At 41.3% G+C, this 27,826-nt stretch overlaps 1 protein-coding gene across 1 annotated transcript in view; it reads left to right on the top strand.

Annotated features, from left to right (window-relative positions):
- GCM1 (glial cells missing transcription factor 1) overlaps positions 1-27,477 on the top strand; it is a 61,685-nt gene extending 34,208 nt beyond the window's left edge. The window contains exons 2-5 of the mRNA XM_063442924.1: positions 12,769-13,021; positions 20,038-20,150; positions 22,437-22,565; positions 26,664-27,477. Of these exons, the coding sequence (XP_063298994.1) occupies positions 12,769-13,021; positions 20,038-20,150; positions 22,437-22,565; positions 26,664-27,176 (1,008 nt within the window). The 3' untranslated portion in view covers positions 27,177-27,477. The remainder of the gene's footprint in view (positions 1-12,768; positions 13,022-20,037; positions 20,151-22,436; positions 22,566-26,663) is intronic.
- The last annotated feature ends 349 nt before the right edge of the window (positions 27,478-27,826 follow it).

Below are 27,826 nucleotides of genomic sequence, written 5' to 3'. Positions count from 1 at the left end.
ACTGCACAAGGCTTATAGCATTAAAACAGTTCTGAGAACATAGTATTACACAACAAATTAACAAAAATTGTGGTTGCTAGTTGAATGGCATGGCAATGCATTGTAGTGCCTTGGGGGTTGAAGCACTAGCTTGTCATCATGATCAGACTCCCCTTGTGGAGGCCTCTGTACATTTTAGAGACGCACAGAAAGAGCTGTGTGATGTAGGCACTTTAGATATTTCACAAGAATAAAGGTGTGTCGCTTCAACAATCTAGTGGGGATCCCTCTCACCCATCTTAAATATATGCAACCAAAAAAAGGATAGCCGCTCCACTCTTGAGGTGATCTGCTTTTTTGGTTACCTCTCTACATTTTAGACTGAAGTAAATTACCCTTTTGTGGCAAAACATTAAAGTTTTTGTTTGCTTTTTTTTTTTTTAGATGTAATTTCTTTAAGGTACAAGCATTCTACAAGCATTAAAAATTGGAATTAATGCCGGACTTAAATTCCTGGGCGTTCTTTTCTCAGTGCAGAAAAATATAGCCGTCATGATAGGCAACTGCAATATAGATGTACCTGAGCAAAAGGCTAGTGCACTTATTGGCTGTGCTCACGGTACCCATTAGGCTTCCGCCATACTGGTAAAGTCCCTCCAGCCCACCCCAAACATGGTGGGAAATTCCAACATATCACTAGTTGCCGCGAGCAAGACAACAGCACACATTGGCAGAGTATAATTACATCACTGTGCTGCTAATACTGTGTCCGCCATATTTGGGTGGCGACATTTCACAGTTGGTAATATTACAATTGACAATTACAGGTGGATAAAACATGCATGGTTATAATAGGAAAGATCTAAATGCTGCCATTGTAGGTAAAAAAAAATATTTTCCCCTTTCTATTAAAGACTGGTTCCTTAATCTATTCCCAATTCAGGAAAAGCTCCACGCCAATGCAGACTCTCCCTTCGGCCTCGCACCACTCATTTCTCCTTGGCCAGAGACAGATGCTCAACCAAAACACAGAACCAGAACAATTCCCTTTTCACCCTGAACATATAACCAATGATAAAGTATATTGATAATACATAATAAACTGTTGTTGTGGACAGAAGAATTAAACCAAAATAGCTATTTACTAATGTCTATTTATTCTGTGTTCACTATGTTAAAACTGGCTGCTAGAGTAAATATTCCCTTCCCCCTTTATGGTTCAGTCATTATTTCCTCTGCAAGTTTCTTGTTACACATTCTTGTGTTAATAGGTAGCCTCCTTTGCTAACTCCTCCCCCACTTCCTTTGTGCCAATTCCACGTGCAACAAAATGGAGAATCACTGTTAAAGTAACAAAGAAACTACTCACTTCCCCTTTCTTCATGTATCCAAGCCAGAGCTGGAATATGGGGGGGAAGAGCTCTGTAATGATGACATCACATCCTGTAGGGTGGGACCCTTTTTGAATGTTAACCAATTGTTGAATTGATATTGTATGTTTAAACTGTGACGTATTTTTGCTTTAAGAAGGAGACCCCCCTCTGGGGAATAAAGCATTCCTTAGTATTTCACTGATCAGAAACTTTGTCTCCGGTGTGAATTACTTCTAGGGAAAGCGTGCACGCATTCATCAATCAATTTGGAAGGTGTAGATAGACAAATAATCAAAGTTTTCTTTGATCCAAAACACTGTAAAGCAACCGTGTGCTTGAACAATACTTGCGGTTCCATGGTAGGTCTTGTAAAGAGTCGGATAATCCTGATTGTAGATATTGCTTATTTCTTCTTAGCTTTCTTCCAGTCCAGTGAAAGTCACATGCTCCATCTTCTGTGGTAAGTATCAATGTACAGTTTTGCCTGTGCACTGCACCAAGAGCTTAACTGGGAATCCCCAGCGGTGCGCTATCCGGTTGGCGCTCCGAGTTGTTTGGTGATGACATGAAAAGTCTGGTATTAGGAAGTTAGGCATTGTGGTTCTATGAACTCAGTTTAGCAGTAGAGTGTCCTTTGGCAGGTCTGGGGACAGTGTGTGAAAAAAAGCTGACATAGTGACATACAGTGAGGGGAAAAGTATTTGATCCCCTGCTGATTTTGAACATTTGCCCACTGACAAAAAAACGATCAGTCTATAATTTTTAATGGTAGGTTTATTTAAACAGTGAGAGACAGAATAACAAAAAGAAATCCAGAAAAACGCATGTCAAAAAAGTTATAAATTGATTTGCATTTATAAGAAGCATTTTGATTTGCATTTATAAGAAGCCAACCCAGTTAGCTGCTGAAGCCAGTCCACAAGAGGCAGACATTCTCCCAGGAACCTGGGTTAACTACCTTAGCCACGCATAGCGTAGAAACCACTGGTCAGGCACCCCTCAGACAACCCCCTTACCATATTCCTGAGGCTGTTAGAGAGGGGATGTGGGGAGAAATACAGGAGATGCTGAAACTAGGGTTTATAGAACCCTCAGACAGTCTGTGGGCCTCCCCTGTAGTCCTCATACCCAAGAAAGATGAAACCACCCAGTTCTGTGTGGACTACCAGAGACTAAACTATCGGACTGTGACGCCTATCCAATGCCCCAGGTAGATTAATTATTAGAACGTATCGCCAGGGGAAAATATCTGACCACAATAGATCTCTGCAAAGGTTACTGGCAGATTCCTCTGGCCGAGGAGGCTATCCCCAAGTCGGCCTTTGTTACCCCGTTTGGCCTGTACCAATTTAAGGTAATGCCATTCAGGATGAAAAACGCCCCAGCTACCTTTCGATGCTTGGTGAATAGACTCCTCGATGGCTTCCAGGATTTCGCCTGTGCATACCTGCATGACATTGCGAACTACAGGGAGTCCTGGGAGAAACACTTAGTTCATGTAGGGGCAGTGCTGGATCAGATTCAGGCAGCCGGCCTAACTCTGAAGCCAGACAAATGTCATCTTGGAATGGCCAAAGTCCAGTACCTGGGACACCGAGTGGGGTGTGTGGAACAGCAACCTGAACCTGCTAAGATTGAGGCAGTCGCTAAGTGGCCCACACCCCGCACCATGACCCAAATACTGGCCTTCTTGGGGACAGCAGGATATTATAGACGTTTTGTGCCCTACTACAGTGCTAAACCCCTGACTGACCTGACAAAAAAAAAATCTACCTAGGCAGGTCCTGTGGTCTCCCGCCTGTGAAACTGCATTCCAAGCCCTAAAGACAGCACTAATCCATGCACCTGTATTGGCTGCCCCAGCACCTAACAAACGCTTTGTTGTCCACACAGATGCTTCTATGTTTGGGCTGGGGGCAGTCCTAAGCCAAGTGGGAGAAGATGGAGCAGAACACCCTCTCGCGTACCTCAGTAGGAAGCTGTTACCCCGAGAGGTGAGCTACGTGGCAGTGGAGAAAGAATGTTTAGCCTTGGTGTGGGCCTTGAAGAAACTGACCCCTTATCTGTATGGCCGAGAGTTCACCTTAATGACTGACCACAACCCGTTGGTGTGGCTTAAAGGACCACTCTAGTGCCAGGAAAACATACTCGTTTTCCTGGCACTAGAGTGCCCTGAGGGTGCCCCCACCCTCAGGGACCCACTCCCGCCAGGCTCTGGGGGGAGGAAGGGGTTAAACTTACCTCTTTCTCCAGCACCGGGCGGGGAGCTTTCCTCCTCCTCTACTTCTTGCTTGCGACGTCATCGGCTGAATGCACATGCGCGGCAGGAGCCGCGCTCGCATTCAGCCGGTCGCATAGGAAAGCATTTACAATGCTTTCCTATGGACGCTTGCGTGCTCTCACTGTGATTTTCACAGTGAGAATCACGCAAGCGCCTCTAGCGGATGTCAATGAGACAGCCACTAGAGATTTTGGAGGCTGGATTAACCCTCAGTATAAACATAGCAGTTTCTCTGAAACTGCTATGTTTATAAAAAAAAGGGTTAATCCTAGAGGGACCTGGCACCCAGACCACCTCATTAAGCTGAAGTGGTCTGGGTGCCTAGAGTGGTCCTTTAACCGGGTCACAGCCGACAATGGCAGACTATTGCAGTGGAGTTTGGCACTCCAGCCCTACAACTTCACCATCCAGTATCAGCCTGGTAAACAAAATGGCAACACCGACGGGTTGTCTCGACAAACCGAATGCAGCAACTAGGAGAAGAGTCTCGCCATCCACAAGTTGACCTGGGGGGACCACTGTGACGGCTCACTATAACCATGGATTACCATTCCCTTTTTCTGCATTCAACTATGTGCTCAGGACATTGCATTCCCCATTTATTTCGTTTCTCTCTGTCATTCCCTTACCAAACAAACCACCTGTACCAGAAGTGTGCCACCTATTAACATTATGTACTCAGTACATTTCGAACTCCCGGACAGTCAAAACAGTCTAAAGTGAGTCGAAGTGATCGCCATTCGACATTCGAACACATGGTGGCGGCCATCTTAAGCCATGATCACAATGAGCAGTGGTCGTCGAGTGTATGGAACTTAAATCGGACACTCGATGGCGCGAACACCGCTAAACATTCACCTTTCATGGATATTCGAATATTCGAACGGGAGTCAAACGGCGTTCGGTGAAAATAAACTCCCGAATGAGGTAAATAACCTAAGACAACGTCTGAAGCTGTATGTTCAATAATTTATGTTTTACTTAGAATTTCTGAACCGACCGCACAGCCCAAGACCATGCGTGCGGACGGTGAAAACGTGACTTCCATAAAATTCCTGAACCCCTGAACTGATCTGGGTGATTTTATTAAATGTTGGTCACCCATATCAGGGCTATCAGGGGATGTAACAATTGTTGGTATTTTATGTGTTTCGGGGTACTTTTGGGATTTTATAAAAATATGTGTTTTTTTCTGCCTGGAGATAATTGAGTTAATACAGTATCTGACTCAATTATCTCCCAGGCAGAGGGGAGGGATTGTATGCCATGTGTGGGAGTGCCTTATATTGTATCACTGTTATTATTGGTGTATAAGTTTGTGTCACAGTCCCCAACAAGGTCCATGTGGGTGTCAACCTTGCATGGGGACTTGCATAAAAGGCCAGTGTGGCTACCATTAAATCAGACCTGCTTTACCCTCAACATAGAGCCTCGCCTCGTGTTTGTAGGGACCTGCTATACAAGCTATAACCACCAGCTCTTATAAGAGCTTCACAGCTATATCTACTCTTCACTGCTTGGATTGATGGTTGGCAATACTGTTTAGTAGCCACAAACACTGGCCAAAAATGGCGTTTTTTTGCATTTTTCATACACAAACAAATACTAACGCTAACTTTGGCCAGATATGCTGACGCTTATCTGGAATGCTCTAAGAAGTCTTGAAGATACACCTCCAAGTGTCCAGTTATATCCTACATGTGGGGAGTATTAAATACCACTGTATGCTGTTTTACCTAGAGCTGGGCATAGCTCTTTAAATTGTGAGTTGGCACCAGGGCCGGCGCATCCATAAGGCGGCACAGGCGGCCGCCTTAGGGCGCAACAAGAGGGGGGGCGCAAAATCCGAATCCTGGGCCCTTTGCCTGTGACTCACATTTTAAAAATATTTCCTGCTCCTGATTTGCTGCCCGGTTCCCAGTGCTGCTCTGATATGTCAGAGTAGTATGATGGGCGGGGCTTCCTCCTCCCTGCATTCCAACTCCCCGGCGGTCTCAGCTGAACGGAACTCAGGCCCAGTGTGCAGCTTCCCTGCATTGAGTCACTGCTGCACCTGGACAGGACACACACAGAGCTGTTGATGGGCCTGGCAGCATCACCAGTGAGCAGGTAAGGAGAGCAGCATGTAAATTTTTTAAATTAACCCCCTCATTACCCCATTCCTCTAGCTGTGTGTCACTTTGATCCCCTATAGCTCTGACAGGGGATTAGGGGGAAATGTGAGACAGAGTGAGGTTAGAGTCTTTAATTCCCTGTCATTGTTTGCCTAAGCCCTGTTTCAGTCTGTCCCAATAATTCCCTGACCACTAGCCCTGTGTCACTGTACCCCTAATCCCCTTAGCACTGTGTCACAGCCCCACTAATCCCCTGCCATGTGTCACTCTGCCCCCCCAGTCCTGTGTAACTATGCCCCCCTGCCCCCTAGGCACTGCCCCACTAATCCCCTGCCCCCTAGGCCTGTGTCTCTGTCCCCCTAGCCCTGTATCACTCTGTCCCCCTAGCCCTGTGTCACTATGTCCCCCTGCCCCCTAGGCCTGTGTCACTGCCCACTAATCCCCTGCCCCTAGGCCTGTGTCTCTGTCCCCCTAGCCCTGTATCACTCTGTCCCCTTAGCCCTGTGTCACTATGTCCCCCTGCCCCCTAGGCCTGTGTCACTGCCGACTAATCCCCTGCCCCTAGGCCTGTGTCACTGTCCCACTAATCCCCTGCCACCTAGCCCTGTGTCACTGTCCCCCTAGCCCTGTATCACTATGCCCCCCTTCTCCCTGGCCCTGTGTCACTGTCCCCCTGCCCCCTAGGCATGTGTCACTGCCCCACTAATCCCATGCCCCCTAGCTCTGTGTCACTCTGTACCCCTGCCCTTTAGCCCTGTGTCACCCCTAGCCCTGTGTCCTCCCTGCCCCCTAGGCCTGTGTCACTGTGTCACACTGTCCCCCTAGCCCTGTGTCACTATATCCCCCTGCACCCTAGGCCTGTGACCTCCCCACCAAACCCCTGCCTCCTAGCCCTATGTCACTATGTCCCCTTGCCCTCTAGGTCTGTGTGACTGCCCCACTAAACCCCTGCACTCTAGCCCTTTGTCACTATATCCCCCAGCCCCCTAGACCTGTGTCACTGGCCCACTAATCCCCTAACCCTGTGTCACTCTGTCCCCCTGCCCCCTAGCCCTGTGTCACTCTGTCCCCCTAATCCCTGCCCCATATTACTATTTCACTCTGTCCCCCAATCCCTACCCCCATAATCCCCTGCCCCCGTAGCCCTGTGTCACTCTGTCACCCTAGCCCTGTGTCATTGTAGCCATAATTCCCTGCCCTAGCCATGGGTCACTGTCTCCCTGCCCCCTAGCCCTGTGTCACTCTTTCTCCTAATCTCCTGCCCAATAAACCCTGTGTCACTCTATCCTCCTAATACACTGCTTCCCTAGACATGTATCACTTTGTCCCCCTAGCCCTGTGTCACTCTGTCCCCCTGATCCCCTGTCCGCATAGCCCTGTGCTAATCTGTCCCCCTAATACCCTGCCCCCCTAGTCTTGTGTCACTCTGTCTCCCTAATCCCTTGTCCGCCTAGCCCTGTCACTCTGTCCCCCTAATCCCCAACCCTGCTATCACTTTGCCCCATAATTCCCTGTTACTCTCTGTCCCCCAACTTTGAGTTACTCTGTCCCAGTAACTTTGTTACTCTCCCTTGTGTCATTGTAATGCCCCGTCTCTCTAGCATTTTGTTCCCTTTGTTTAAATTTTTTTTTTCAATATATTACAAGATCAACAATTTAATAAATAAAAATTTAATTCCTTGTGAGCCGTAGGTGGAGTGCATGGTATGCACCTGTGTCTGGTGCAGACTATTATAATTACTGTCTCATGGTTTTGGTGCCCAGTTATAGAGTCAATGCACTCACACTGGGATTCCTAGCCTGAACTTTGACTCATAACAAGCACCAGACTAGAAGGAGGGGTCTGCAGTGCACCAGTCATAAGTACAGGACATGCGTTTTACCACCAGGCCACCAGGGAATTTAGTTCCCTCAATACAAAAAAAAGTAAACAGGAGTAGAGGTAAAACATATTTTTATTATATGAATTAAACACCCACTACACACAGCCAACACATAAAACATATTACACACAAACCAAACACAGCCATCACACATTACATTACATTATTATGAGGTTTATTATAGTGGAGCTCTGTGATAGTGTTATACAAAATGCACATTCATTTTTATAGGTGTGGAGCTCCGATTTGTGATACACTCAAAAAATACATTTTAGTTTTTTTTGCTGTGGATCTCTGGGATTAACTCATACACAACACACAATACTGTGAATGTTAATGCCCAGGATCAAGGTAAATGAGGAATACCCAGTCCAAAGCAATAATCTTTGTGTTTGTAAGTGGCGCCTCTGTATACATCAAGGGAGTGATGGGGCGGCAAAATGCATCTCCGCCTGTGTACCTAAAAATTCTTGCACCGGCCCTGGTTGGCACTTCTCTACTTCTATGTTGTTCGTGAACCACCTTTCCTAAAATGGTTTTGCACTATTGGTCTCTATTTTTGCTTTTGTATTTCATATTTACCACTTAGGATTCAAAGCAAGAACTGAAGAATATACACTCCAGGTCTTCGCTGTACTTTGAGACTCTTTATATTCTTTTTGTTTATTATCTCTCATTGTCTTACTTAGCGCACCCTGTATTTGTTGTATCTTGTTCTCTCCATTGATTCTCTTATCCTCTACTTCTCTGAAGTATCTGCTCAGTCTAGTATGAGTGTGGCGAGATTAACCTCGCCACTGGTTCTTGGAGGGGCCTGTTTGCCAGCCTCCTGCAAAAAGGCTCATAAAAGACTTTGTTCATGCCTCTTTGCTATCCTGTTCGGAAACCAAACAGATGCACGAACCAGGGACCACCCGGGAGCTTGTTAAGCCTTATCATCACCTCTTAACGATTCTAACCGCAGCGTTCTAATTGTTCATGTAGATGGCGCAGTTCGCATTGTCGACCATGAGGTGGCGGCCATCTTGTTCCTGCGAATGCAGGCAGCGGTGCGTGCATTCGGTCAAAATATGACTTTCATGGAAATCCTGAACCCCTGAATCGATGTGGGTGATTTTTGGATATGTTGGTCACCCAGATTGGGGCTATCAGGGGATTTAACATTAATGGGGTTTCCTTGGGTTTTAGGGGTACTTTCGGGGTATTGCTGAAATGTGTGTTTTTCTGCCTGGAGATATTTGAGTTAGTACAGTCCATGACTCAATTATCTCCTAGGCACAGGGGAGGGATGGTCTCATTATGTATGGGAGTGTCCTGGATCAGAGAGTCAATGTAATTGTGTATTTGTTTCTACTGTGGTTTACTCTCAGGTCCATGGGGGAGTGCCCCTTGCATGGGGACTTGCATATAAGGCCAGTTGTGGTTACCAATAAACGAGTTCCTGCCTACGCTCAAGATAGAGTCTCATCTCATGTGTGAGGTGAAAAGCTGTATCTGCTCTGGGGATTGCTATATCACGATACTTCCCTGGGCTATAATCACTAGCTATTGTAAGAGCTACACTGCTATACCTGCTATACTCTCTTGGAGGAGAGGTCTCCTACTTGGATCCAGTAGTTTGGTCCAGAGTGAGAAGGGACAGCGAGACCCCAGTCAAGCTGCGGCGGCTAAGGAGCTGCAGTGCTTATGGTGTCCGTTGTGGTGCTTATGGTACTCAGCGATTGGCAGAGGCACCCAGTCGGGATTCCAGGTGGTCCGTCACAATGGGTATAACCTTGTACTTCCTCAGTAGCCAGGATATATCCTTGATCTTTTTACCTCTGTGAAGTTGATCCAGCTTACTAACTTCCTTCCATGTTGTCTTAGTCGTAGTCTCCATGATGGGCATTGCTTCTCTTTGAGCCTGATCTTGTAGTCAAGCATCTCAAGGACCACTAATGCTGTAGCATATATTAGCCTTTTGGTATATGTGATGGTGCAGGTTGAGATTGGGGGCGGTGCCTCATTAACTGTAGTTAGCATGCAGTCTGGTGGCAGTTTTCTAGTGATCTTTGGTAGCTCTGTTCGCTGATCAAGAACTTCTAGGATAATTTTTCTTGTGCCATGTTTTTTTACCTAATTGTGTGATTTTTTGTAATTACAATGTAACCCTGTAACTTTCCAAAACACCATAACACCTGTACATGGGGGTACTATTGCACTGATGAGACTTTGCTGTACACATTTATAAGTTTTTTAGAGCAGTAAAATGGATAATAATAAAGATATCATCAGTGAAAGTGCAGTTTTTGTGTGAAAAATGCAACAACAAAAAACATGAACACTCATTTTGGCCAGGCAGTGTGGTTAAGTGGCTACTAAAAAAGACTGGTCATAACCCATTGTGAGTACCCTGGGTTATGCCGAGATGGGGGTAATTCTCATTCCTGGGCTGCCATATTGTCTTAAAAGCAACATAGATCCAGTATACTAATCTGGCAAACTGAAATTGTCAAGCCCTTAATTTGACCCTGTAACTTTCACAAACACCATAAAACCTATACACAGGAGGTACTGTTGTACTTGGGAGATTGTACTGAATTCAAATATGTGTGTTTTAGAACAGTAAAATGTATCATGATGATGATATCATCAGTGAACGTGCACTTTTTCTGTGACAAATGCAAAAAAACCATATATGGACACTAACTTTGGCCAGGGCTTCTGACTAAGTGGCTACTAAAAAGACTGGACATAACCTATTTTGAATACCTTGGGTTGTTTACTTTTGCAAATGGTATGGCACATCATTCTCATCAAATATTTTAACGATAATTTCCGGGGACTTGGTCCATTAGTTGAATAATTGAGTTGCACTAGTAATTTGGCCTAAGCTTCTTTAATCTGTAATGAATGAAAACCCTCCATGATCCCATGTAATTATAGCTGCATTTCGTATGATTGTTCGTGATGATCCAGTTATATATATTTTTTTACTTCTGATAAAGCAGTAGGGCATACACTATAAAAAAAAAAAAATCATATTAACAGTTATTGTTGCTATTAATGTAGAGTGACATTATATTGTTCCAGTACCGTGGTGAGATGACTGGTATTTACAACCTGTCGTAAGATCATGATTAAGTTACAAGATCGTTAAACAAGTTCAGCACAAATAGAAGAGGGAAAAGTTCAAGGAAATAGAAAGAGAATGTGTAAGATATAAAAAAGATATAGAGATATTCTAGCACAACTAGAATGGACAGGGGCTGGCAGAAGCAAACAGCAACAAAGTAGAAGGGCGAAGGGTAGAGGCAAGACTAGTTAACAATGTAGTTGAAAGATTTATGAATCATGTCATACACTCGATGCAGAATGTGGTGTTGTGTGCCTGTAGTTCTGCTTTAGATAGACTGGGACTGTTGGATCACTCAAGTCCAGACAGTCTTGGTGTTTTATTCGCTGTTAACTGATACCAGGGTAAAAGCCCTGTAAACAATAATATTGGGAAGTTTGCTGTTTAATGCTACTAACTAAGACACATTACTACCAATTAAAAACACTGACTATGCTATACTTAAAAGAGTAACAAGAAAAAAAACTTGAATTACTAATAATAAATATATGGGTCCTAAGGGAAATAGAACTTTACATTAGTGGGAGCCATATTTCATCACACTTGAAAACAAACCATTGTGCCAAACAGTCAAAAAATTATTTTAGAATAGAGTATGGAACAATTCTCTAAAAAGAGATTTGTTGAACCGTGCACAGAGTTTACTGATCGATTACCTTTTATTTTTGTCATATTTCAACCATCAATTCAGAACAAAAAAAAATCACGAGAGGTGCAGTCCATAGTAATTCTAGCACAATTTAGGGAGGATACAGTTTTCTGCAGTTTTCTACGGGCAATATTATATATTATCACTAGGGAGTCGATCAATAGAATCGTAGAACCGACTGTTTTAACATAGTTACATTTTTTGATAAAAAATGAATTCGCATGAAAACCTCAGAGTGTACAAATGGTGAATATAAACAGGCAGAGACAAGAAATTGATAGCCTATAATAACCAATCACTGAATAAACCTCATTGTCATGTTTGAAGCATATGGGAAATATATCACTGAGCATGCTCCACAAGATATATTGGGTTTATGTTTTTTTTATTTTAGGGAGAATGTGTCCGTGGTCAGAAGATGAGACTTCTGCAACAAGGCTGGATATTATAACAATGGCATACTTATTTTATTGTATTAATTAAAACCAAATCATGTAAGGTCCATCCCCCTGTTTGATAATAATTATTAGGTAGGGCCATGTGTTTTTTATTTATCCTGGAGCCAGGGTTGGGAGATCAAAGTGCTATTTATACAGGGGGAGAGTTATCAAAGTTTTCTGCTGCAAAAGAAAATGTTCCAAACTACTAAAAGTGAGGCAATCACTGCGAAAAACCAGCAGGTATGTTTTAGGGTTGACTCCATCCCCTTCTACATTTATGCACCACTTTTTTCATAAAAGTCCCCCAAAGAATCCTCTGGTTTTCACTTGGGAATATAGGTTTAGAAACCAGTGAGGATGGGGACGACAAATCCCCTAGAACATCTGGTATAGCTTTTAAGAACATATATTAGAACATATATTCTACTGATATTCCTAATCAATATATATCATTTTCCATGTACAAAATTTCAGAAAACTGTGTTCTCCTTAAGTGGGGCTGGGGTTATCATGGTCTTCCATACCCCCACGTCCCCCAATTTTCATTCGTTCCCACACTGATTAAGAGGCAGTATCACTTTATGAAAGCTAGGGGGTTTTCCTCATTGTCATTCTCAAATACATATAACACTTCTATCCCAAGTGTGAGGTGAATTGGGTATGTGCATTCATCAACAACTGCCCAATATATATAATTTATTTTATGTAAATTTGTTATCTGGTAATGTTTAAGGTGAAGGAAGGGGACGCTTCCTGTCCAGTTTTCTACATGTTATGGGTTTTAGGAAACCACATCAGTTTGTTGTGAAGCAATGTGACGAGCTGAATTTTTGTTCTTTTACTTTGTATCTATAAATAAATTGATTACAAGGAACTAATGTCATTGTAATATATCTTTGCTCAAAATAATCTTGCATTGTATCTCTGCTTTCAGGATCCAAAGCAAACAGACTGGTTTCAGGAATGGCCTGATTCCTACGTGAAGCACATTTACAGCTCTACAGATAGAAATGCACAGAGACATCTGAGTGGCTGGGCAATGCGCAATACCAATAACCACAATTCTCGAATACTGAAGAAGTCCTGCCTTGGGGTTCTTGTCTGCAGCAATGACTGTACAGCACCAGATGGCAGAAAAACCTATCTCAGGCCTGCGATCTGTGACAAAGCACGTCAGAAGCAACAGAGTAGGTGTATATATTATTCAGAGAGGATCTCCTTGCAATATTCAGTTGAGGGATACTAGACCTCACAAAACAATAAAGAAATAGTACAAATGATTGCCTAAGAAAATCTCAGTGTAAATGAAACTTCAAATCAAGTTATTTGAAGTGTTATAGCCACACCAAAAAATCATAAAATCATAAAAATCAAAATTTTATTAAACATAACATTAGCCTGCATTATATCTTCCAATCATAGCATAGACTCAGTGGGGTTTCAGATGGTAATACGGATTGTGTACCAAAGTTCTAAAAGTGGATGAATCAGTGGTGAAACCATGGAATCAGTAGGGTATAGGGATATTCAATTATTTCCATGATAATTGCTCAAGTTTTAGAACGTTGTCCCACAATAACATTAAAAGGAAGGTTTGAGGTAAGGGAAGAAAACTTACGGGTACCTGGATTGTCTTTAAACTTGGAAGCCCAGTGTCCAAATTTTTGCTAAACGCACAGAAGTTTAGCAAAATGGAATAAAAAGAATGTCCCTAGATGCTAGATGTATAAGTCTATGGTAGAGATAAGTGATACTTGTTTTGGTTCTGGTAACATACATTATTCAAGATATTGTCATCAATGAGCACATTTCATATACCATCAACAGAGCACACAGTAAACATTAGAATTAGATGGAATCAAGCTAAATTAATATTGGGGAACTGAGTTATGACAGACAGATGCCAATGTGATGGGTTGATTGGTGGAGGGTGGACATAATTTGGGACGAGGTAAATGAGGTAAGATGAGTTTGACCTAGAGGAACCATTGCGTACTTTAGATGAGTTTTGGAAGGATTCTGATCTATAAAGGCTCAAAAGAGAAATTTTAAATTCATAAAAATAAAATAAATACAAAAATAATAATATCAATATTAATTTTATATTATTCATAAAGTGGGGGTAATCAGCTGAACATAGTGCAGATATTAATAAACATACAATATAACCCTTCCCAGTTTGATGGGCACTTGGGCAGCAACAATTTCTTCTCTAAGATCATTGCTGATGTCTTTCCTCCTTGGCATTGTGTTAACACACCCCTGAATGCTCCAGACCAGCAAACTGCTAAAACTCCATATGCAGCCAGATGGCTTTGCCCTATTTGGGATGGTGCCATTCAGAAGTTAGTGAATAACCCAATTAATAGGATATCATCAACAAAGATATTTAGCTTGCACATTTAACCCCTTAAGGACACATGACATGTGTGACATGTCATGATTCCCTTTTATTCCAGAAGTTTGGTCCTTAAGGGGTTAAAGGATACATATAATCTTTTTGACGTTTGTGTTGCATTGAGAAGGATAGGTTTTGTTAGAGAGTCTCTGAAGAGTGTAAAAACCAAGTAGGTAGTAGGTAGTGTCTTTAACTGGAAATGAAGGGTAAGAGAAAGGCATGACAAAAAATGTCCAACAATCCATGTTTTTTAACAACACTGGTAAAAGCTAGTCAAGCTGTGCTGGAATTAGCAGTCTCATGTCGATTTACAACTCAAGGTTTAATTCCTAAAATTAAATCTAAATGGTAAAAAATGATGCTAAAATAGCCAACCTATGATTTCAGAATTTTAGCCTATATTTAGCCTGATTTAGGTTAGAATAAAACTGTCTGGTGGAGAAAGTAATGGAAACCATGTTAAAGGATAGGATTGTTGAACATCTAAAAACACATGTATTTCAAGATCAGAGACAGCATGGGTTTACTTCAGGGAGATCATGCCAAATTAATCTTATTTACTTTTTTGATTGGGTAACTAAAATAATAGATCAGGGTGGTGCAGTAGACATTGCTTACCTAGATTTCAGTAAGGATTTTGGCACTGTTGCACATAGAAGACTCATCAATAACCTGCAATCTTTAAGTTTGGATTCCAATATTTTTGAATGGGTAAGGCAGTGGCTGAGTGACAGGCAACCAGTACTTGGACCCATTCTCTTTAATATTTTTATTAGTGATATTGCAAAAGGTCTTGATGGTAAGGTATGTCTTTTTGCTGATGATACTAAGATATGTAACAGGGTTGATGTTCCAGGAGGGATAAGCCAAATGGCAAATGATTTAGGTAAATTAGAAAATGGTCAGAGTTGTGGCAACTGACATTTAATGTGGATAAGTGCAAGATAATGCATCTTGGACATAAAACCCCAAGGGCAGAGTACAGAATATTTGATACAGGCCTAACCTCAACATCTGAGGAAAGGGATTTAGGGGTAGTTATTTCAGATGACTTAAAGGTAGTCAGACAGTGTAATACAACAGCAGGCAATGCTAGCAGAATGCTTGGTTGTATAGGGAGAGGTATTAGCAGTAGAAAGAGGGAAGTGCTCATGTCATTGTACAGAACACTGGTGAGACCTCACTTGGAGTATTGTTTGCAGTACTGGAGACCATATCTATTGATACTTTAGAGAGAGTTCAGAGAAGGGCTGGTTCATGGATTGCAGGATAAAACTTACGAGGAAAGGTTAAAGGATCTTAACATGTATAGCTTGGAGGAAAGTGTCATGCCTTAATTATATTATCCCCTTACTTCCTGGTTCCACGGAGCTTAGCCACACCTCTTCATGACCCAGTCTCCCTATTTAATCTGACCGCACCAGCTGATCGACGCTGGATTAATGAACTACGTTCTGTACTCACGAACCGGCTGCAACTTAGTTGTGAAAACCTGCTGTTACCGGACCGGAATAGAAGACTTCAAGTTCCCTTCGCCTCTCCTCATCCACGGCTAAAGCTGAACTCTATCCATGCAGGATAATCCACCTCTGAGGAATCTCGGGAACCAGTGTTCTATGTGCCGGAAGCTAAGTAAAACTTCTCTGATAAGCGTTGCATCTAAAGCTGTTATTTCCTGTCTCCAAAGTCCTTCGTTAAAGCCAACCGTTACAGCTAACTTCAACTCATACTTGTCTCAGTTAGCTGCATCTATCTTTCTTCAGTTAAAGTCTATGGAACAGCTATTGTAACTTCTTATCATCTAATTAATTAATACTACTAAAGGACTCTTGCTGCTTCAGTTACCGTTTACTCCTTAAAGCTACAGCGCATATAATTGTGAACTTCAGTTATCGTTTATTACTTAATGCTACAGTACCTGTAAATTGGAATTAAAGTCAATACCAATTACTTTCTAATAAATATTCGAACTATAAGAAATCTGCAGTTGTGTTCCTTCATAACAAATGTTTAAACGTGACAGATTAATCCAGCCATTGTAATGGATCCAGCAGATTTCGATTCTACTATAACTACGCTGAATCAAAGAGTTGATACACTAACCCAAGGTGTGCAAGACCTGCAAGTCACTAACGAAAGACTTCTCACTTATGTCAGAGATTTACAAACTCGTACTCCTCATACTACTCTGCTCTCGGCTAGCGATCCTGCTGTATGTAACCCTGAAAAATTCTATGGTGATCGTTCCAAATATAAGGAGTTTTTTTATTCCTGCAAACTATTGATTGCTTTAAAACCTAGAGCTTATCCCACAGAAAGATCTAAGGTTTTTTCAGTTATTTCCTTTCTAAGAGGTGAACCTATGTTCTGGGCCCATACCTTTTTGGACAATGATGACCCCATCTTAGGCTCACTGGATGAATTTTTTGAAGCCATGTCTCTTCTCTATGAAGATCCTAACAAACAAGCTACAGCTGATTTAACAATCAGAACACTACAGCAAAGAAATAGACCCGTTGAAGATTACATTGCTGAATTCAAAAGATGGGCTATAGAAACGCAATGGAATGACATCACATTGCGCAACCAGTTTCGAATTGGTTTATCGGAAGCTGTAAAAGATGAATTATCTAGAACAGAACTCCCTACTAATTTGAACGCTCTAATTCGCCTATCAATCAGCATTGACAGAAGATTAAGAGAAAGAAAGGCCGAAAAAGCCCTTTCACATTCAAAAGACCGCAAACCTTTCACTCCCTCAAAAGCTCCAGATAAGAATTCCATACCACGTGAACCTATGGAAATAGGGGCTCCAAAGCCTCCTGACAACCCATCTGAACCAATCGAACCTATGGAAATAGGGATAATAAGAAGTCCCCTCACTCCTGAAGAGAAAAATCGAAGACGTATGTTAAACCTCTGCATGTATTGTGCCTCTCAAGTTCATTTAGTCTCTGATTGTCCTTCATTAAAACGGATAAAAGGCAGAAGGCAGTCTCATGCCTCTTCCATCCTAAGTGTACTTCCCTCTACAGCAAATACTCAAATGTCCCCTATCGTTCTTGTATTACAGTGGGACAATAAAAGAATCATAACCAAGGCTGTTATCGATTCCGGTGCAAATGGAGTATTCATCGACTCAGCCTTTGTAACAAAGAATAAAATTCCTTGTGTTCGTAAAAGAACTTCTGTACCTGTTAAAGTGATTGACGGGTCCCTCATCTCATCGGGACCAATACTTCATGAATCCGTCCCTCTAAAAGTAACCATCAATCATACTCATACGGAAAGTCTTATATTTGATGTTATCTCATCACCATTTTTTCCTATTATATTAGGGATCAACTGGTTAAGGAACCACAACCCTCAAATCTCATGGTTTCCTTTCTCTCTCACCTTTAACTCACATTATTGTAAAGAAACATGTTTACAGCAAATTCCAATTCTTCAGTCTACGAAAGAACCAGCTAAAACCTCATGTTGTTCTGACACCGAACTGGAGTCTCCTCCTCCTACAGTCATTGGTGAATTAAAGAGAAAGTTTACAACAGCTCCTATCCTTCAACTTCCAAATCCTTCATATCCTTATGTCCTTGAAACGGATGCTTCGGAATTTGCAATTGGAGCTGTCCTTTCTCAACACAAAACTCCTCAAGAACCTCCTTTGCCTAAAGTCATTGGAATCTTATCTTCTCTTATTGACGACATTAAAGGTCTCAGTGAAGATGCTCTTGAACTTCCTAAATCAATGAAATTATCCAAGAAAAACGGTCTCTACTATTTTAAAGACCGGATTTATGTACCTCCCTCTTTCAGAATTAAAGTACTTGAATTTATTCATGATTCTCCTCTGGCAGGTCATCCAGGTATGAAAAAGACACTTGAATTGTCTAAAAGATACTATTGGTGGCCTCGTCAAGACCAAACTATTGAATCTTATGTCAATTCCTGTTCTGTATGCCAAAGATCCAAACATGTGTCCTTGCTAAAGCCTTATCATCCTGACCCTTTCCAAAGAAATGTCACTACTTCTCCTGATCCCATATTGGTCCAGGGTGAAGAAGAATACGAAATTCAAAGTATACTGGATTCAAGGATCCATCGTGGCTCCTTACAATACCTCATCAGATGGAAAGGATATGGAGTTGATGAAGATACATGGGAAAACTCCTCTGACGTTCATGCTGACAAATTAGTTTCCAAGTTTCACAAACGCTACCCTTCTAAGCCAAGTCAATAGCACCCAGAGGTTGCTCATTAAGGAGGGGATACTGTCATGCCTTAATTATATTATCCCCTTACTTCCTGGTTCCACGGAGCTTAGCCACACCTCTTCATGACCCAGTCTCCCTATTTAATCTGACCGCACCAGCTGATCGACGCTGGATTAATGAACTACGTTCTGTACTCACGAACCGGCTGCAACTTAGTTGTGAAAACCTGCTGTTACCGGACCGGAATAGAAGACTTCAAGTTCCCTTCGCCTCTCCTCATCCACGGCTAAAGCTGAACTCTATCCATGCAGGATAATCCACCTCTGAGGAATCTCGGGAACCAGTGTTCTATGTGCCGGAAGCTAAGTAAAACTTCTCTGATAAGCGTTGCATCTAAAGCTGTTATTTCCTGTCTCCAAAGTCCTTCGTTAAAGCCAACCGTTACAGCTAACTTCAACTCATACTTGTCTCAGTTAGCTGCATCTATCTTTCTTCAGTTAAAGTCTATGGAACAGCTATTGTAACTTCTTATCATCTAATTAATTAATACTACTAAAGGACTCTTGCTGCTTTAGTTACCGTTTACTCCTTAAAGCTACAGCGCATATAATTGTGAACTTCAGTTATCGTTTATTACTTAATGCTACAGTACCTGTAAATTGGAATTAAAGTCAATACCAATTACTTTCTAATAAATATTCGAACTATAAGAAATCTGCAGTTGTGTTCCTTCATAACAAATGTTTAAACGTGACAGAAAGACAAGACAGGGGGGATATGATAGAAACATTTAAATACATAAAGGGAATCAACACAGTAAAGGAGGAGACTATATTTAACAGGGCATGCGTGGGAATTTCATAGCGCTATTTAGTGTGGGCAGGGCCTTCATCTGCCCACACAAAGATGGTGGTGCCCAGGACCAAGGTCCAGGCATAAAATAAAGATTAAAAAATAGGTGATATGACGGACTTAGGGGCATTTGGGGATTGCTAGGGGGGGCAATTAAAGGTAGTGGAGTCGGGAGGGGGGTTAAGAAAAAAAAACAGATGCGGCCATGACAGTGCCACTTTAAAAGAAGAACAACTACCACAACAAGAGGACATAGTCTTGAATTAAAGGGGCCAATGTTTAAAAATAATATCAGAAAGTATTACTTTTTTGAGAGGGTAGTGGATGCATGAAATAGCCTTCCAGATGAATTGGTAGAGGGTAACACAGTGAAGAAGTTTAAGCATGCATGGGATAGGCATAAGGCTATCCTAACTATAAGATAAGGCCAGGGACTAATGACAGTATATAGAAAATTGGGCAGACTAGATGGGCTGAATGGTTCTTATCTGCTGTCACATTCTATGTTTCTATAGTAACATATTGTTGAGGCTGTATTTTCTCAGCCTAGATGTGATAAACACACTAACATATAAATAAGTTACATTATAATAGATAATTACCCAAATAGCATATGAACTATAATTTATGTTAATAATAATTTGAAATAATGCATAGATATTATTCAGAAACACATGATGATGATAGCATAAAATCAATTTCTCGTCAATATCCACATGTGGGTCCTATATCTTTTCAGGCAAACGCTGTACAAATTGCAATGGACCATTAAAACTTATTTCTTGTCGAGGACATGGAGGTTTTCCAGTGACCAATTTCTGGAGGCATGAAGGACCTTATATATATTTTCAGGTGAGTTTTCCAAAATATTAAGAAGCATAAGGGGCTTATTTCAACCTATATAGGTCCATGCAAACTGACTGCAGCTACAAAAATGTGGTGCCTTATTGTGTATCTTGTTAGGGTTTACTCAGCAGGGGTGACATTACATGTCTTCATTTTCTGCAGCCCCTGTTCATTCTGCTTTTGTGAAATAGTTTTTTTGTTGCATTTTTCCAAGACTGATGGAAGCATTTATTCCATTAAGGGATTCAACATTATGCTCTGTATAAAGGTTCAAATAAAAATGAAAATGAAAATAAAGGCATATTACTAATTAAAACAGTTAGAGCTTGATGATCAACATGTAGGAGCAGTAGACTCCAGCTAGTAGTCCACTGAAAAAAGGAGCTGGCTAACAATAACCCACAGCCTCATAATCAAAAGCTGAAAAGGCAAATGTTCATGCTTGTTGGTGAACAGCAGCTGCTGAGTATCATTAAAGGAACACTATAGTGTTAGGAATACAAAACTGTATTCCTAACACTATAGTGTCCCTCTGCTAATAAGTACAGGTCCAACTTTCCCTCTCGGCAAATAACCCCATTTTTCATTAACCTGTTGCAAGTGCTGAAGTCACTTGGCTCTGGCTACATCTCCTCCTCCGATATCATGCAGGAAATGTAATGTACATACGCGGTGAGTGCTGCACGCACGTTAGGACTTTACTGTGGGAATTTTGATGATGCTGGACATCCTCACACAAAGCGTCACACATCACTCTTGAAAATACAGGAAGCACCTCTAGAAGCAACTAGAAGTGGAATTAAAACTGAAATGTACACATTGTGGTTTCGCTAAAACATTGCAGGGCTCAGAGGACAGGGGCACTGCACCCAGACCACTTCAATGAGATGAAGTGGTTTGGTGCCTATAGTGTCCCTTTAATATAACAAGGCAAAATGACAGCAATGCTATTAGATTCACAGTGTAAACAAGGTGCTACCAGTGATTTATTAGGACACAAGAAATATTTCGGGTTGCATTCTGTCCTTACACTTATAGGCACACTCACCATTATATATGCAGAGATTGTAGTGCAATCAAAGCGCAATATACGCCACTCAAATAGTGAATCTTTGATTTCACTATAATCTCTATATGTATACGTATGGGTGATATATGTGATATTGTGCTCATAATAGCCATTAGATGCTTGTGCCAGGTTTCCACATTCAAAGCATGTATTTAACATCTGCATGCTACTCTTTTCTCCTCTACTGATCTGTCCACCAATTAGCCCTTACCATTTTGCAAATTGTTCATCAAAAAAATTCAAATTTTCTAAGTTATTGCCATGGCAACTCAACAAGGTTCTCCTCACCCCCTCCTCCCTCCCATGTTCTCCTCACAACCCCCCTCCCTCTCTTAGTGAACTCTTCCCCCCCCCATTCTCCTCACCCTCCCTCTCATGTTCTCCTCACCACCCCCCTACCTTAGTGGATTCTCCCCCCCCCACCGTTCTCTTCATCCCCCCTTCCCTTAGTGGTCTCTGCTCTCCCCCCACTTTCCCTTAGTGGTGTCTCCTCACCACCCCTCCCCTTTTGGTCTCTCCACCAAACCCTCCCTCCCTCAGTGGTCTCTCCTGCCCCCCCCTATTCTCCTCCCCCTCCCCCCACATTCTCTTCACCCCCCCCCTCCTTTAGTGGAATCCCCCACGTTCTCCTCACCCTCCCAAGTTCTCATCACCCCCCTCCCTTAGTGGTCTCTCCCCTCACGTTCTCCTCAACCCCCCCACATTGTCCTCACCCCCCTCCCTCCCACGTTGTCCTCACACCCCCCCTCCCTCCCTTAGTGGACTCTTCCCCCCCATTCTCCTCACCCTCCCCCCATGTTCTCCTCACCCCCCCTTCCCTCCCATATTGTCCTCACACGCCCCCTCCCTCCCTTAGTGGACTCTCCCCCCCCCCATTCTCCTCACCCTCCCCCCATGTTCTCCTCACCCCCCCCTTCCCTCCCATATTGTCCTCACATGCCCCCTCCCTCCCTTAGTGGACTCTTCTCACCCCCCCCCCCCTTTCCTTAGTGGACTCCCCCCCGCTCCCCCCCCCACTGTTCACATAATATATTTGTTTACATGTTCAGTCAAAAAAACATACTTATGACATTTACAAATAATGATACATTTCTTCAATGGGGGCAAATTCATTTTTTTATTGCAGCAGAAAGGGTGACTGTGAGTGGTTGAACTTGTCTAGACAGGCGGACCTACATTACATTACAGCCATTTCCCATAGATGTTTTTTTCTTTCCTTAAAGACAAAAGGAATTCATGACCATCCAAAACCGGAAACAAAACTGGAATCAGATACCAGAAAGACAGGACAGAAGAAGCGCCCAGCAATTTTAACCAATTCCCTGGGGTTTAAAAGGACTAGAACTGAAGAGGTATGTGATAATAATGAAAACTACATTCAGTCATGATCTGTATTATCTACATTGACCTGGGTGTGTATATATACCTAAGAATAATAGCAAACTGGCATGTGTACATTGAAATAATTATAATTCTGTGGAACTAAATCAAAACATCCTTTTTATATGACAAGACATTAAAAATGATACAAAAGTAGTAGTAATTTAAATCATAATTAGTACAATATGAAACCAAAGAACAGAATTGTCCTTATTCAGAGGTCAATGCTTCATTTAACAGACCATGCTATCTAACAGGTAGAATGGGTAAAAGCCATCAATTGTGAGATAGTTCTCTTAGATTTCCTTAGCATAACACCCCTAGACCCTGTCACTTCTCTCAGAAATCATTGAAGTTGGACCTAGCAACTTTAAATACATAAATCTATGAACAAGCTTGCCCATATGTAGTCCTATTGGTTCCCTTGTTTCACCTCCAGGGAGGGTGTAATTTTTCTACTCTACCCAGAGTGAATTGCTGCCATAGTGCAACTTACATTATTTAGGACAGCTTCTGACTCTGTGTCCCTCCCACCCCCCTTTTATTTTTCACTATGTAACTTTGCAGTCCAGACCAGATTTGGAGGTGGCCACATATAAGTATAAATGTGAGGAGGTTTGGCATAGTAATGTCACTTTAATTATAACTTTTATTTGGAGTAAAGCATATATGTAATAGGCATTATGAGCATATACATCAAAGCACTATCACTTTAATCACTTTGATACTGCGTTTTTGTGGGGGGGTTTGTGTTTTGTATCACACTCATTTTGCATTATATATTTATTCACAATGCTTTTACAACAGATTTATTAGTGTAGGACCATTTATATTGGGGTACTGTGAAGTAATGGTGGGTTTAACAGAATATGGCTCTATGGTGGAACTGAATCCCCATATTTGTTTGCTGAGACAGGTGATTTTAAGTAGCTTTATAATATTTAAAACTATATTTATATGTAAATAACTGTTTATTGCTGTTCCCTAATCTGTTATGACAAGTTTTAGTCAGTTCTGAATTTAAAATAACTCTGCCAGTCCGGTTACTGAAATATTTAAACCAGGGGTGCATAGAGAGCTCTACATATTAGGTACATGTTATCAGCTTGATAAACCATTGTGAATAAATTTAATTATCCTAGTGATTCACTCTTCAGTTGTGATATAATACAAAATAAAATAAATTATCCATCTATAAAGGACAATGGACTTAAGAAGGTGAGAAATAAACAACCTATTAAGACTAGCTTCGCAAGAGGTACACAAATTATTTTTAAGCCAACCATTGGGGACCAGAATGGAGACTAGAATCCATGGTTTAAGAATCCCTAGTTTAAATTTTATCTTTAATTACAATTAAATTATATTTTTATGGAAGGAGGAGTGTCCAGGTACTTTTGTACCCTTTTGGGTTAAACTGTGTTGGTTTTACCCCTAAAGATGTCCTTTCTTTCAGCCACTGCCATGATAGGAAGGTTTGCCTGGTGGCCAATGATTGAACTGACGGTGTCAGCTACAGCCTCAGGGCACAATGACATCATGGGAATTACCAACAGCTGCATGACACATAATTTATATAGACTTTGCTGGGCATATTAAAGAAGTTTATTACATTATGGTTATACAAATCCGTTCCAACAGGTTGAGAATATTAACTATGTCTTAAGTCACAAGAACAGTAATACCAGCAATAGATATGTTAACAGGTGTTGTCTTTGTATGGGAATTTAAAAGAGAAAATGGTTTTTAATCCACTTTGAGTGCTTTTGCAGCTTTCTCCAGACTTGATGAACAATCATTCGCATCATACAAATTGACATAGATTCTGTAGTCTGGGGTTATCTTTAGCCATTAGACAGTGACCACAGTGTGTAATTACAATATCCCAGATCGTACCATGCTGTATCAATACATCTCCTTTTAAACATTTACAGATATGTTAGGACCGTTTAGTCACAACAGATATTCTACATATCTGTTTTGGATCAAATCTAGTATTAAAACACTAAATGGAAGAACATCTACAAGGGATTCCAGCCAATACAGTCACTTTAATGAGATGAAGCAACAGTGACTTCAAGTCATATGCTCATATATTAATAAGTAATTAATGTCCTAAGTAATACAGATTTACTCTACAACATTCCACAAGCTGACTATGTAATCTTATTTAACTTGGAGCCATAAGCCACATTTACATCATTTTCATGAAAGACTTTCTTGTACGAAATTATGAAGAAATCTGTGTAATAAACGCCTAATGAGTGAACAGGCTCTGCTGCATTACACAAAGTAAACTTGAAAAGCAGTGGATACAGCGCTAACTTATAAGGCAACAAACTCTGATAGTTGGGTTACCCTCAAATAATTCCAACAGCAGAAATTGCACACATGCACGATAAAGGAACAGGTTGTGCCCAGAAGTAGTGAGTATATGCAAAGAAAACATATAGTAATAAATAATATATTCCGCAGCACAATATGTAGCTATATATAGAATGCAAAAAGTCCATAAAGATGGTGGGGTTTGCCTTATTATAAAACTCCATGGTAGATTTTTATGTGTGGATACTTCCTGTAGGATGGATAGTATTCAATGACAAGTTTTCCTCAATACGTCAGTATGTGGAATGAGAATAAACGCAGAAAAGGCCTCTCATTGTGTAGTATTTTCAAATAAATGGAAATATTCGAAAAAATGAAATGCACTCACAAGTAAAGAGCTACCAACTACATTGTACCTTTAAGGTTTACATGTCAAGCCCAAGCCCTCATGTGTTAATTATTGTCCTGAGTAATACAAATTTACTGAACAACATTCTGCAGGCTGACTATGCAATCTCACTTAGCTTGTAGCCACGAGCCATTTTACATAATTTACAAGTAAGAATTTCTTGTACGATGTTATGAAGAAATCAGTGTAAAAAAAGTTGTGAACAGGCTCTGCTGCATTACAGGAATTCACTTTTCATCTCTGCCTGGCAGCTGTGCAGTGTTGGCTTATTTTCACAGCGTAATGCAAGGACATGGGTTGAATTGTGCTAACTTGGTTGCTTTCGATAGGTTATTATTTATGTTTTCTACAATACACTGGACTTGGCTAGTCTTGTTTGTGTTTTACACATGTTGAACAGTTACCTATGGGCCATATGGTTATACTCAGAGTCTTACATTTCTTCCACAATGCAACCCTTAAGAGGAATAATTTCAGTATGTTCCCTGTAAACTACGGTTAATGGGTCCCTCTTTCAATAAACCTACATGAACCTTAAAGGGACACTGTAGGCACCCAGACCACTTCAGCTAATTGAAGTAGTCTGGGTACTATGTCCCTTTTGCACTTTACATTGCAGCTCTAACAGACAGTCACTAGAGGGCTTCCCGGAATCTAAACGTCTTGTGGTCCGTAATCTGACGCTGGACGTCCTCACGGACCTCCAGTGTCAGATTTTCCCCATAGGAAAGCATTGAATAATGGTCTAATGCACGTGCGGCTATAGCCGCGCATGCGCATTAGGTCTCCCCTGCCAGCTGACATCGGCGGGGGAGGAGCGTGGGCAGAACATGACCCAGCGCCGAGGGACTGGATTCAGGAAAGTGGCTGAAGGGGTTTTAACCTCTTCAGCCCCGTGGGAGTGGGACCCCCGAGGGAGGGGGGCACTACAGGACCCTGTAGTGCCAGGAAAACGTGTTTGTTTTCCTGGCACTAGAGAATCCCTTTAACTGGAATGTAAAGATGCATCCAGGTCAGCTTTAAGGCTTAGCTGGTAAGGGCAGTTGCTTACGTCATTTTGGAGAAAGTGGAGATAACATTTCTGCAGAAGTAATATATCAAACAAGGTTAGATGGATAATGGGATCGGGAATCACAGGAGATAAGAGATTATAAAGTGAAAACCATACATTATTATTTTAAGTATATTGTGAATACCTTAATTCACTAATATTAATTTTTTTGTTTATTTATTCTTTTTATTAACTGAAGCATAGCTAAATATTAAATGCATCCATTAATTTGAACTTGCAGTAGTCATGTTTTAATGCTAATACTCAATCATACATTTTTGTCAGTCCTTCACAGGCGAAATACAAAATCAGGAAAACGAGTCCAGTGGAGTACTGCAGAATCCTCCTTTTTATGATTTTAATGACATGGACATCGATCAGTCATCCGAAGGGAACATGCTGAATAACTGCTTTTCCATGAGCAAGAGCTACAGTTTTGGGAAAGCTACATATTTCATGGAACCACTGAGTGACGCAGACTGGAGTAAAAGGAGATCCAACCAGTATGAGAGTGGAGACTACAGTGACCATGATTGGATAAATTCAGCTGTGAACTTTGACCTGTTTAATGAAGACCAGCAAGCATGGAACAAAGCACTGTGTGTTAAAGGTCAAAACTTTTCGAGTTACACACAATCCATCGAAAACTGGGATATTGCATCTTTATATCACTGTCATGACTCACTGGTTCAACAATCCCCAACTCTGGAACCTACAACGAAAGCCTGTATCTCTCAGGAAGAGCCATACCTATTTAGGTATAATCCAAATCACTTGTCCCCAACCTTATCACAGTAAAAGTGACATGAGAGGCATATAAAACGTCTTTGATCCTATAACTCCATACATATATCATGAACATTTGATGAACTGTTTGAATTTCTACTGTTGTAAAAAGGTGTTCTGCATTTTTTTTTCTTCTGTTGCCTGCCAAGTATTTAGGGACAAGTTATTCTTTAAAATTGTAGGGAACAAACATTTTAAGGAATGCAGTATCAGACTGGGGCATAGAGGTGTTTAGGGAAATGTAATTACGGGTCAACGTCTAAGTCAATATTTGATGTACACAAAAGCCTATACAATGTTTAATATATAAGATTTGTTCCTGCTCCAAGAGTTTTGCTGACATGTTGGGAGTCCAAGATAACCCAATATGATTATATTTACAGATTTCATTACTTTATGGTTGACCATTTGTGGTTTCAAATTGAACAAAAACCCTGAACAATCATGTGGACAATTATTATATGTTCTATGTTAAATATAATTTTAAAATGCTGAGTTTCCATACTTGCTCTGTTTCTTGAAAGTTGAAGTTAATATACATTGTGCCTTGTTAAGTCCATAATAGCCATAGAGCTTATGTATAATACATTCTGGAATATTACACTTTTGAATTATGTAACATACGTGTATTTATGCAGAAATATAGTCGTGTTTGTCACAAT

Source organism: Pelobates fuscus, chromosome 2 (assembly GCF_036172605.1).
Source record: "Pelobates fuscus isolate aPelFus1 chromosome 2, aPelFus1.pri, whole genome shotgun sequence".
Classification (NCBI taxonomy): Eukaryota; Metazoa; Chordata; class Amphibia; order Anura; family Pelobatidae; genus Pelobates; species Pelobates fuscus.
This window is presented reverse-complemented; position numbering and strand designations above follow the sequence as displayed.